We start from the raw sequence: 12,932 nt of genomic DNA, 5'->3' as shown, positions 1-12,932 counted from the left end.
TCAAATTATTTTAACAACAAATGATAAAAATACTTTGAGATAAAAACATTCTGGTGTTAATTTTAAATGACATCTTATCTAAGATACTGCTTTTAGATTGGAGAGTAGTCAAAACTTGTCTTTTTGTTTCACTGCCTGATTTTCCTTAGTTCAACCTCCCCTTCCTTCCTCCCTCAGGAAGAGTCTTTGGATGACCCTCCAATGTACTCCTAATGCTTCAGGAAATGCTAAACGTCACCTAAAGCTTAGTCTCCACTGGTGCTACTTCCTCTAAATAAAAAATGTGCAGGTCCAAACTCCAAACTGGAAAGGGATGGAACATTTAAAAGTAGTCAAATTTTAACCTCTTTAAAATCATCTCCCACTTCAAATCTCTCAGAAAGATAAATTATGGACAATGGCATCCTTGCTACCAATAGTGGGCTCTGCAGTGAAGGATAGGAGATCTTGAGCCTATCAAACCACAGAAGAAAATCAGTGCTTTCTGTAAGTATTTTTTTTAAATGTGGCAAGAAGGAAATTTCTTGAAACATAAGCCTACAATCCTGACAAATTCCTCAGTTGATACCTTTGCCCTCTTCTGCTGTTTCTCTCCTTTCTCTGTCAAAACTTAACAAATGTGTGACCCAGGAATTCCCTGGAGGTCCAGTGGTAAGGACTCTCTCTGCGTTTCCACTTTAGGAGGCCCGGGTTCCAACCCTGGTGAGGGAACTAAGATCCCGCAAGCCGTGCAGCCAAAAACAAAAAACCCCAAAACAAACAAACGAACAAAAAATGTGTGACCCACTCCTGCTCTTGTCTCCTGAGGTCATCTTTGCCACAGCAGTTGGGCTTCCTTCCTCCTGCTCTAATGAATCTTCTCAAATTGTGCTTTATCCACCCTCATTCTCCTTGCCCTTTCGGTTGCATCTGACCCTGCTGACCTATTTCTTCTCTCTATAAAATGTCTCGCTTGCTTCTGATAGTCCAGAATCCTGGCACTTGCAACACTCTGACCAGTCAGTGCTAGAGACTGTCAGTTATCTCCCAATATCCACCCTCCCCTTTTTTCCTCAGTAACAGAATCCCCCAATTTCAATTGGGTACATGGCTGCCCAAAATAAAGATTTTACTTCCAAACCTCCCTTCCAGCTAAGGAAGAGCAGGCCCACGTGACAAAAGCAAAACTGGTATGCATACTTGCTGGAAAGCATCTTTAAAGGGAGATGCTGCATTCTCTAGTCTCCCTTTTTTCTCTTTCTTGGGTGTTGGAATGCAGATGTGATAGCTGGAGCTGAAGCAGCCATGAGTTATGAAGCAACATGATAAAAGAAACTTAGTTTTCTGACACTATAGAGTCCCGATCTACCTTCTTGGATTTTCACGTGAGAGAGAAATAAACTTGTATTTTGTTTCAGTCACTGTTATTTTGAGTTTTCTGTCACTTGTTGCAAATCCTGGTCCTCGCTAATGCATTTCTTCCCTACTACTGAATACTCTGTGACTTCCACTAGACTGTGCAAATGCTCTTTGGGAATATAGGTTCTGATACTGTACTTTACTATACCAAAATACTTAATGACTGACCTAGATTTCAATGAGCTTATTAGTACATAATTCTGGATGGGTCACTCTTTTTTAATATTAGTTGGGGGTGGAATAAAATGGTAGATGAAGGCTCTCAGTAAAAGAGGTCAGAGTAAAAGATGATTAAGATGCTCTCAGAGTTACTGTTTTTCTCCCTGACTTTAGTTGAAATGCTGTAAGTTAATTCAGAGAATGGGTAAAAGATTTAAGAAAATAGGATATTATCCTGGTATACAAAATAATATCTATTCGGCTATATTACTGAATAGAATTTTTAAAAAGAAATCTTGAAGAAATGGATGCGATTTCTAACTACTTTATCAATCATATGGGTGTAACTTATTAGAGGGAATGACTTTTTCTCCAGTCCTCTGGTTTCTATGAGGGCTTCTCTCTAAATGCACTCCTGGCCTCCTGGCCTTTCTTACTTCACTTGCCCTCCAGGAGATGAAGGACTTGCCTGATTGATACAATTTTGAAGAATGACTGGGTCGTCTGGCTCAGCAAGTTCTCTTCTCCTCTCAGGGGCAAGTTTATTCAGGGAGTACACAATGTACTCTGCCAATGAAGGCAGCCCAAGTATTCCCCATTCAACTCCATTTCCTTTTGACTTCTTAACCTTTACTCACAATAACCTTAAACGAACCTTAGCTTAGTTTCCTTTCATTATTAATTTTGAATTAGTGGACCTCAACAGAAAAGTTTTGTTAGTTTTCAGGTACAGGAAAAAAAATTTACTTAACAGTAACAACAGTAAACCCTTATGTTTCATTTGTCCATATGCCAGGAGTTAGGTTTTCTCTAAAGTCTAAATCATATCTCACCAGTAAAGCATCAATGGTTCCCTGGTGAACTGACAGAGTCCATGACCCTCCCTACATATTCAAACTGCACATAAGATAGTAACTGGGGCCTGAAGGCAAGTGCACCCTCACGCTATTGGGGTGCTTGTGCTGCCTATGCAGCTCCACTGTATAAGAGACATTATCATAATATCAAAGCAAGGAAACTAGATGTTTCCCAAGAGGTAGGTTTGCTCATACGTGCTCTTTAAACTATAAAAAAATGTTTTACTTTGCTCAGGGAACAGAAGGTCTAGGAAGGAAGACAAAACATTTCTAAAGACCCATTTTGTTCAAGGCATGAAACCAAACACTTTACACATTCTAATTCGTTTAAACTCTGTAGTAAGTGAGAAGCTACATTGGGAAAGTTAACAATTAGTTGCCTAGGGTCACTCAGTAAGTGGCAGTTCCAAGATTTGACCCCAGACCTGGCTCTAAAGCCCATGCGCATTCCCCCATATTACACAGCCTTCCCCAAGCTCTGTTACCTACTGGATCCCATGCAAGGCTATCAGTGACTTAGATCTGTTTTGCAACCTAAGGACTCAACACAGCCTTGTGCCAAAGTTCCAGATCCATTTTTTTCATCAGTGGTCTTTGAAACTACCTAGCTGTCTGCGGTAGATTGTAAACACATTTAATAGCCCTTCCTATCAAGAGGAGGAGTCTAAATTCCTACCCTCTGACTCAAGGGTGCCCACATGACCTGACTACAACATGGCAGAAGCAACATTGTGAGAGTTCTCAGCTTGGGCCTGAAGAAGCCTTGCAGCTGTCACTTCTGCACTCTTGGAACACTGTGCCGCCCAGTGAACTTGGGGTGAGCCTGATGGTGGATGAGAGACCACATGGAGCTGAGATGAGTCATCCCTGCTGATGGCTCCCAAGCCCAGAGTTGTCCAGGCTGCTGACCACAAATGCACGAGTGATCCCGGCCAAGACCAGAAGAACCACCCGGCTGAACTCAGCCCAAATTGCTGGCCCACAGATTGTGAGCAGAAATGTTGTTTTTAGCCACTAAGTTTGGGGAGAGTTTGTTATACAACAAAAGCTAACCCTCTCCGACCTAGATTCAGAGATTCCTTGCAGTTAAAAACAAATGAGGATAGGTCCAAAGGCCACTGAAAAGTTTACTGGTCATTGCTTACTCATGCATTCTGCTACCTTCAAGCCCAGTGTGATTCAGCGTTAGAGCTCTCTAAACCCAAATAAGCTGGGTCTTCAAGCAGCTGACAGTGATCTGGTCCAGCCTTACCCTCTCATAGGCTCCTTATGGTAAGGACAATTCCCACAACTCTTTGTATCTCCTCACAGTACCCAGCGTAGAGGCTTCCTTCTATCATACATTCTCAATAAAATTTCTGAATCAGTAGAAGAGATTTTAACCCTTAGGGAAGCTAGAACCTTCCTACAGCTTTGAAGCACAGTGTAACAGTAGCCATGGTAATAAAATTTGGCAACTTTTACAAGTAATGGAAAAAAGCCATGCATACTGGTAACTCTAGAGCTTATGAGATTCAGTCCTTGAGTTTCAACTACATTGTGTTTTGTTTGTTTGTTAGTTTTTGTTTTTTTTATTTATTGAAGTATAATTGATTTACAATGTTGTGCTAATTTCTGCTGTACAGGCAAGTGACTCAGTTATACACATATATACATTCTTTTTTTTTAATATTCTTTTCCATTATGGTTTATCCCGGGAGATTGAATATAGTTCCCTGGGTTCTACAGTAGGACCTTGTTGTTTATCCATTCTAAATGTAATAGCTTGCATCTACTAACCCCAAACTCCCAGTCCATCCCTCTCCCTCCTCCCCTCCCCCGTCAACTACATTGTTTTTAAAAGCACTTTCTAAGTCTTGGGAGACAGTTCAGGCAAAGTATAGAATCAGCAATTTAAATATGTACAAAAGGCTTTATAATCTGTATTTTCTGAGCATGACTAAGTTTTAGCAAAAAATTGGAATCAAGCCTCATATCTAACTGAATGGTGCTTAAACATTGTATCCAATGATATCCAATGATAAATTCCTGCTATTGCTTATACTGCAAATTTAATTGGAACCGTAATTCTGGAACACCATATCAAAGCTTTCAAGAGACTGTCACCTCATGAACAAAATAGACTTTATCTGTAAAAGATCAGAGTTAACTTGTTAAAATTGAATTAGCTATTATGGCATTTTCTTCTTTATATCAAAATGTTTTTATTAATATAAAGTCAATATCAGTTTTTCACACAAACAAGTGTTTTGAGTTTAAGAAAAGATACAGCTTGACTTTAAATGCAACTCAGAGTGTTCCACTACAATAATTACCACTGGCTAAAAAGACTGAGGCTCAGAAAAGCAGTACCTTTCACAATGAATCTGCTTTAAAATTTCAGAACTGAACCAGAAACTTAAAGTTGCTAAGTTGCTTGCAAAAATTAAATAGTATCTGGTGACTGAGTTGAATAATGATTACTTAAAAATGCTGTGCCATCATTAACTGGACCCTAGCCATGTGCACCTGCAAACTCAGGTGGACAGAAAAGGCACAGATCACCTTTGGAAAAATAAGGATGACTTACAAGCTGATTCTGAATATTTTTTACACTTGGGATCTGAGCCGACGAGGCAAGATTAGTGGATCCAGGGCCCAAATGTGGAGTATGAGATGAGGGACGTTGTGCAGTCTCTCAGGGGTTTGTAATTGCTATTCTCCTAGCAATCCCTTCACTGTGGCCTACTGCTTCTTAGCCCTGGGTCCTATGTCAATTCCTAAGTGATTCTAATTTCATGCATTCATTCAACCAAAATCTGCTGAGTGCCTAAGTGCTGTTTCCTGTGCAATGATTCAGTTATGCATTTTCCTGAAAAAAGAGGGAAAGGAGGAAGCAGGGAAAAATAATAATTTAGGGGATTGCATAATCCATGCAAGAAATAACAAGTATTTCGGAAACAAACATGCAGACATATTTAAGCTTCATTTAGAATGAATTAAGTGGAAAAACAGAAGAAATCTTTCACTGGTACCTGTATCCCAATTCTTCACTAAGGTGAATCATATGAAGGATATACGATTCCTTGCTTGTTCCAGTGAGGCCAGGCAACAATAAGATAGTAGGTCTGGTGCTGGCATCCATATAACACTTACTGTTATCATCATCAAACCAGTCCAGTGAAATCTGTCCTCCATCTGCAGTTTTAATAAGTTCACTGAAAGAAATAACACAAAAGACATACTCTTTTAGTGTTTCAAGTCATGTCTTAATATTAGTTCCTAATTCTCTCTCTCTCTCTCTGTATAAATATATGCCATTATTTGGTCCTCTCAAAATAACTTTTTTCCAGCATCCACTAACACACACGTCACTTTCTTTCATCACATGAATGTCATGAAATTAGTATCATTAAGTATTTCCAGCAAGATCAGTAAAAGATAGTATGTAAAAATGGGCTTCAAACTACTTCAAATATTTATCTTAATCATTTCCTCATTACTCTGAAATACCCAGCATTTAACCCCTATTTGACTGAGGTCACCCAAATAATTCAACAGGGAATCTTGAATAAGTAAACTGCTGATCTGATCACCGCTCTAGCCATTTGACTCAATAATGCAGTCTCCTCACAGAGCATATTACAAAATTTGCTTCTTAAATATTTCAAAGTACTTCTCACATAGTATCTACGAACTTGAAGAATTTTCCCAAACGAATAGTGCAAGTTCCAGGCAACAAAAGAAACTCCAGAAGGACTAGATGACTCAGTAAAATTAATAATAGGCACCATTTAAATCTCCTGGTTACTGATATATTCTGGACCATATCTTTAACACCTCAAGGACATTATCCACAAGAACCCATTTGCTTATCAATATAAAGTCCTTTTACTGGGGTCCATCACAGAAAATCCACATTAATTGGCATCCTTCTCACCCCCACCGCCAGCTCAATGCATATCATCAAAGGATCTAGGTCCTCAGGGACAGAGGCATGACAAATTGGAAAAAGAGTAACCCCCAAACACTTCTCTCATCTTAGAAAATAAACCATTTACATCAGAGCACCTCTCCCCCAACAGTGGTGAAAGGTAACACCTGAATATTTTCCTGCAGCTGCGTGTGTATGTGGCAGACGTACCTTCCACCTTCATTCCCCCTTGCTTTTCTATATACTTAACTAAACCGGAGGTTGTGTTAACCAAAAACTGGGAGCATGCAAAACACTGTGATTTTGAAGAAATGACTGAAAATGGAACTTTACTTACTTCCTATACTTCACCGGAGGCTTGGAAGTGATGAAAGGTCTCAGCAGTGTCTGTCCTCGACTCTCCCAGCACCAGACCGTCGGGTAGTACGTTTCTGTCACCACAGGACAGTGGTCCTGAAGGAAGCGGCTGAAACTCTCACCCCCTGTCACTAACTGGGGCTTCTGTGGGGAAAGCCAGTATCAGTGAAGTGTCCAGAACAAAGTTTCTGCCAACTGTAAACCAGAAACAAGCGCAAACTCGTCCCTAGCGCGAGATCCGTCTGATTACATATCCTTCTGGAAGCCTGATGCAAATAATTCAAACGCAACGAACTTAACAGTGGTTTATTAAACCCTTCTAGGGAATGGAGAGAGTTGACACACGGGAGTCATCCTCAGAAGTGCTAGAGCATCCCGGAGCTGCTTTACCAGGTTAGCGAATGGTGACAGGGCAGTGCCGCCCGCGCCGAGGTCAGCAGGGTCCTGCGCGCTCAGAGGGCGTCCATCAGATGCCGGGGAAAGGGCCCCCCGGACGGCCCCAGACAGTCGCCCCAGACAGCGGCACCTCCGGCTTCGCCTGCTGCTGTCACTCCCGGCAGAGCTGCCCGCGGCCCTGCGCCCGGTGCCCGCGCCATCCCCCGGCTCACCTTGGCAATGCTGCTCATGTAGTAGCAGGCGTAAGCGAAGCTGAAGCCCAGGATCAGGGATAAGCCTACTCCCGAACCGAAGAAACCGATCCGGACTTGATGCTCCAGGTAGAGCGAGAGCTCCCGGGAGAGCATCCGCAGGTCCATGGCTAAGCGCTGCATGGCCCGGGGACCGCGGCGCGCGGTTGCTGCGGCTGGAGGCCAGCTAGCGGGCAAGGAGCGAAAGCGGGCGCGGCGGCAGCGCCGCCGCGGACCCTTGACCAGAGCGTCTCCGGCCGGGCTGAGCCGGGCTTCCGCCAACGGGCGCGGCCCAGTGGCCCCGGGAGGCGTAGCCCGGCACGCCGTACTCCGCCGGCTCCGCCCCGGCTTCCCCCGGTCCGCCCCCCACCGCCTGCCACTCAGGAACCTTATTGCGGCGCGTTTCCAAGCTTGGACCTCGCGACGGCGGATGGCGTTCTCTCGGCCGGGTCGCAGTCAGCCTGAGTGAACCCCCAGAGTGGGGAGAGAGCGGGTGCCATTTCGGAGAAGGAAACGGGCCTGGCAGCGCGCGTTCAGGCCCCGGGGCGGGCACCTGCCCCAGTGACCTTGAACGATTCCGCAAGGGTCTTGGTTAATCCTTCCGGTAAACTAGCAGGTTTAGGGTGCCCAGGAAGTGTACGCTGGAGTTGTAAGATCTGGGGAGTTAATGTCAAAGATATGTTAGGAGAATGCACTATGTAGTGAAAAAAAATCCTATATCCCCCAGGAAGTTGTGTTGCCCCCAAGACTATCAAAAGAGAAAAAATAGTCTATAAACATTCAGTAGTGAAGGCATTCATACTTGACTTTAAACCTCTCTGAATCCTTTAAGTAGCTAAGTGTGCCTTAAATGAGAAGTGGTTCCAAAAAATAAATGAGGAGATCAAGAATAGGAACTGGGATTCAACATTTTTAAAAGCCTATCTGTGGTTCATTAATGCTCTGAATTTATAGACATATGGAAATTCAGTTACCTAATGTACAGACAAGAAACCATTTATGAAGTAGGTCCTCCTAGGCTTATTTATGGCAACATGACTAAAGTCAGGAGATACAGACATCTAAAAGGATTAGAAGATTTAACAATCCGTTATTATGAGCTCCTCCCACCAAAAGTTACCAGGAGTAGCAAGGCTCAGATAGCAAAAGGAAAAAAGGCAAGGGCTGTATAGACTATGACAAATTTCACAGGATATAAATTAGTGATAGGGAAATGGAATGGGCAATTTATTTTATTTGGCTATGATTTGGTCATTGCAACTTGATGGTTGCCAGTACCCAGAATAATTGTTATCTTCACTGAGCCTGTTTTATCTTTTAATCTGTAGAAGAGTAATTTCTGCTTTATAGAGTTGTTAAGATGACTAAATGAAATAATGTATGCATTAGCCTCCAGCTGAATATAAGTAATTCTCTTTCACTCTCTGGCTCTCGTACTTGAGCACACCCAGAAACTCAAATGCACATGGCAGTTGCCATACTTGACAATTTACATGCAGCATTCTTTGCAATACCTGCACCTGCCTTCTACCCTGCCACCGATACATACAAGTATATTTCATTTTGCTTAAGTTTGAAGTGAAAATATCATAAAATAAAATAAGATACTTCATAGGCATCACAGTGTGTAGAAAGCATGCTGACCTGGGAATAAACAACTCTGAACTCATCCACCAAACTCAGGCAAACCATTTACTCTTTCGGAGCCTCAATTCCTTGTCTATAAAATAAGATGGTTGAAATGGAAGAGGCCCAAGTTTCTTTCCTATAAGAAGAACATTCACAATCTTCCTTAAGACAAGAACTATTACTTCCAATTTAGATAAGGAAATGAGAGCTCAGACCCCAACACAATCCCTGGTGATCTCTTCCTCCTGGTGCTCATGCCTTTGTATAATCCTTTCTCCTTGAGTGCAGGTACAACCTGTGACTTCTAGCCGATAAACTATGGTAAAAGTGATGCGATGTCACCACTCCTGGGATTACATTATATTATATGACTCCAGCTTAGCAGACTGGAGCTAAAAGCTCTCCTGATCACCTTGAGAAAGCCAACAGCCATATGAACTGCCCATGGCGAGGGCCACATGGCAGAGAACTAGTGGTGGCCTCTAGGACTTATGGGTAGCCTCTAGCTGACAACCAGCAAAAATATGGGGCCCTCAGTCCTACAACGGCAAGGAATGAATTCTACCAACACCCTGAATGAGCTTGGAAACAGATTCTTCCCCAGTTAAGCCTCCATATGAAAACACAGCCTGACCAACATCTTTTATTTATTTATTTATTTATTTATTGGCTGCGTCGGGTCTTTGTTTCGGGATCTCCTTGAGGCTTCTCTCTAGTTGTGGTGCGTGGGCTCCAGAGTGCATGGGCTCTGTAGCTGTGGCGCACGGGCTTAGTTGCTCCACGGCATGTGGGATCTTCCCGGACCAGGGCTCGAACCCGTGTCCCCTGCGCTGGCAGGTGGATTCTTAACCATTGCACCACCAGGGAAGTCCCAATGGCTCATTATTTATTGTAGGAATGTTTTAAATAAGTTAAAGATTTCAGCTGTTTCAATCAATATTCAAAACTAAGAAACCCATTGAGAGATTTTTGGGTTTTTTCTTTATACTTCTCTTTTTAAAATTGTCACAATGACCATTTACTTTTTAAACATTAAAAAAGTTATATATATTTATATATATATACATATACAAAGCTAATTGTAAAGGAGTAAATCACATGAAAAGATATATAGCTAAAAGTAAGAAAGGCCAAAACATTCTAAGACAAGTTTTAAATAGGAACACATCTTCACAGATTTTGTATAATGTGCCCTGGTTCCTTTTATTAAGGAATGGTATTTAGAAACAAAGATCTGGGTTCTTGGTTTATAGTTATATACAGATATAGTTGTTTCTGTATCTATCCCTCTGTATTTACATTAAGATAAAGGTGGGTTCAGAATATAACTCTTTTATGTGGACTCCCTGAGGGTTTTTAGGAGGAATTAAACCTCTTAGTTAGCAATGTTTCTGGGTTTTTTTTCCTTTAACTTTTGGACAAAGCAAAAATTCTACCTGTAATAGGGAACACCCTATATCCTTAACCTCCTCAGTTATATGGCAAATCAGCCACAGAAATCAGAGGACAGAATGGTTTATACTGACAGAGAATGCCAGAACTGCAAATCACAAGACATAAACTTAATGAATCACAAAATTTTAGGTTACATTCAGTTAAAAAGATATTGTAGTTCTATATGGATTGTTATAAAAAATTGCAGATGGTCACCAAATTATTTATTAATAAACCACTATGACCCTAAATTCCTCAGTTTTAATACTTATTGCACTAATTGCAGCCCTAACTTTAGCACTAACAATCCCTAACACTAGCGAAGTCCAACCTTAGCACTAACAATCTGATTTCCAAGTGATTGATTTCTTTGGGAGGAGCAGTATACCCTGGGAACTGAAGCAAGAGACTTCAGGATGAGAAGAGGAGTTAAAATAAGGAAGGGCTCAACTAACAGGCAAAAAGTCATGTTGCAAAGGAGGAATGTACATGTGAGACGCCCTGTGGAAACCTAGGCAAGAAACAAGTTGAACTTTTTGAAAGCTTAAGAAGTGGTGAAGGGGGCAGATGAGTTTCTGGTTCACAGCCCAATCTGTACTGCTTAGATTTATCACTGTGATCTCTAAAGCTCCCCTCAAGGTTAATTCGTGTTTATTAGATTCAGAGTATGGCAGCCAAGTAGTATCCATAATAGGGAGATAAATTAGCCTGTTTCCTCCAAGGTAACTGGAGTCATTGGGGAATACCTTCCTATGGAGCAGATTAATTTACAGATTCTAACCCAACTGGAGGAACATAGAGTTGATGCTTCTTCTTCCTCCTTCCCCAGGGAAAAGCCAAAGACATACTTTGTGTAAGATAGAATGACATACAGACAGACAGAAAGAAAAAGAGAAACGATCATATGGGTTTCAATTGAAGTGGTTGAGGTCAAAATTATCTTAATAGAACTTCAATAACTAGCCTTCATGCAAAGATGCAGCTTTCTGATCATATGTAGTTGGAAAGAGAAAGATTTTTGGCCACCTTGACATCTGTGAAAACACTCTGCCCTGTTAATTCCCAAATACCTTGTTTACAAGTAAACGTACCCATAGTAGGCAAGTGTGGAGTGGTCATGTGAAACACTGCAAGAATGTGATAAAATCAGTTCTTAAGCAAGGCAACTCATTTAAGTTAAAAAAAAAAAGAAAGAAAGAAAGAAAAGAAAAGGAAAAGAGAATAGTATGTTCTTATGTTCTCAGTTGAGTACCTCCAAACTTACCTGTATACACACTCACACTTGTATGACTGATGGGATATGGTCCTTGGGGACATAGAAAGGGGAGGATGATACCCAAACACAGGCGAAGGCAATGTCCTTTCCTACTTCATCAAAGATCATAACCTATGGTAGGCAGAATTCTAAGATGTCCTCCTCTCAAGATTCCTCCCCGTTATGTTCAGGTTTACCTCGGAGATATTGTGCTTGGTTCCAGATCACTGCAATAAAGCAAGTATCACAATAGAGCAAGTCACACAAATTTTTTGGTTTCCCAGTGCATATAAAAGTTATGTTTACACTATACTTTAGTCTATTAAATGTGTAATAATAGCATTATGTCTAAAAAATGTACATACCTTAATCGAAAAATACTTTATTGCTAAAAAAAAAGTTAACCATCACCTGACAAAGCAGGGTTGCCACAAACCTTCAATGTGTAAGAATGCAATATCTACAAAGTGGAATGAAACAAAGCACAATAAAATGACGTATGCCTGTACTCACCCTTGTATAATCCCCTCCCCTTGGGTGTGGGTGGGATGTGTGAATATGATGGGATATCATTTCTGTGATTATGTTACATTTTATGGCAAAGGTGAAGCGATTTTACAGGTATAACCAAGGTCTGTAATCAGTTGACTTTGAGTAATCAAAGGGGAGATTATCCTGGTTGGACTGACCTAATCAGATGAGCCCTTTAAAGGAGGGTCCAGGGGTCAGACATGGAAGAAGTCGGAGATTCTTTCTTCTGCTGAACTTTAAGAAGCAAGGCTCCATGAGTTCTAAAGCTGCAAGAAAATGAATTCTCCAAATAACTACGTGAACTTGGAAGAGGACCCTGAGCCTTAGATAAGAGTACAGCCTTGGGACTTCCCTGTCGGTCCAGTGGTTAAGACACGCCTTCCAATGCTGGGAGTGCGGATTCAATCCCTCGTTGGGGAGCTAAGATCCCACATGCCTTGCGGCCAAAAAACCAAAACATAAGACAGAAGCAATATTGTAACAAATTCAATAAAGACTTTAAAAATGGTCCACATCAAAAAAAAACTTAAAAAAAAAAAAAAGAGTACAGCCTTGGGAATTCCCTGGCGGTCCAGTGGTTAGGACTTGGTGCTTTCACTGCCGTGGTGAGGGTTCAATCAATCCCTGGACCCTCCCCCACCAAAAAAAAGAGTATAGCCTTGACCATTGAGTAGAATGTTAGCAGTGAGTTTTTTATAAATCCCCTTTATCATGGTGAGGAAATTCCTTTCTACTCCTAGTTTGTTGAAAGTTTTCATCATGAAAAGGTGTTG

At 41.5% G+C, this 12,932-nt stretch overlaps 1 protein-coding gene across 1 annotated transcript in view; it reads right to left on the bottom strand.

The window, feature by feature from the left end:
* Nucleotides 1-7,859, bottom strand: part of ABHD3 (abhydrolase domain containing 3, phospholipase) — a 37,979-nt gene extending 30,120 nt beyond the window's left edge. The window contains exons 1-3 of the mRNA XM_061169573.1: nt 7,293-7,859; nt 6,665-6,828; nt 5,429-5,611 (exon numbers count right to left, since the gene is read on the bottom strand). Of these exons, the coding sequence (XP_061025556.1) occupies nt 5,429-5,611; nt 6,665-6,828; nt 7,293-7,454 (509 nt within the window). The 5' untranslated portion in view covers nt 7,455-7,859. The remainder of the gene's footprint in view (nt 1-5,428; nt 5,612-6,664; nt 6,829-7,292) is intronic.
* Nucleotides 7,860-12,932: the final 5,073 nt, after the last annotated feature.

Source organism: Eubalaena glacialis, chromosome 15 (genome assembly GCF_028564815.1).
Source record: "Eubalaena glacialis isolate mEubGla1 chromosome 15, mEubGla1.1.hap2.+ XY, whole genome shotgun sequence".
Classification (NCBI taxonomy): Eukaryota; Metazoa; Chordata; class Mammalia; order Artiodactyla; family Balaenidae; genus Eubalaena; species Eubalaena glacialis.
This window is presented reverse-complemented; position numbering and strand designations above follow the sequence as displayed.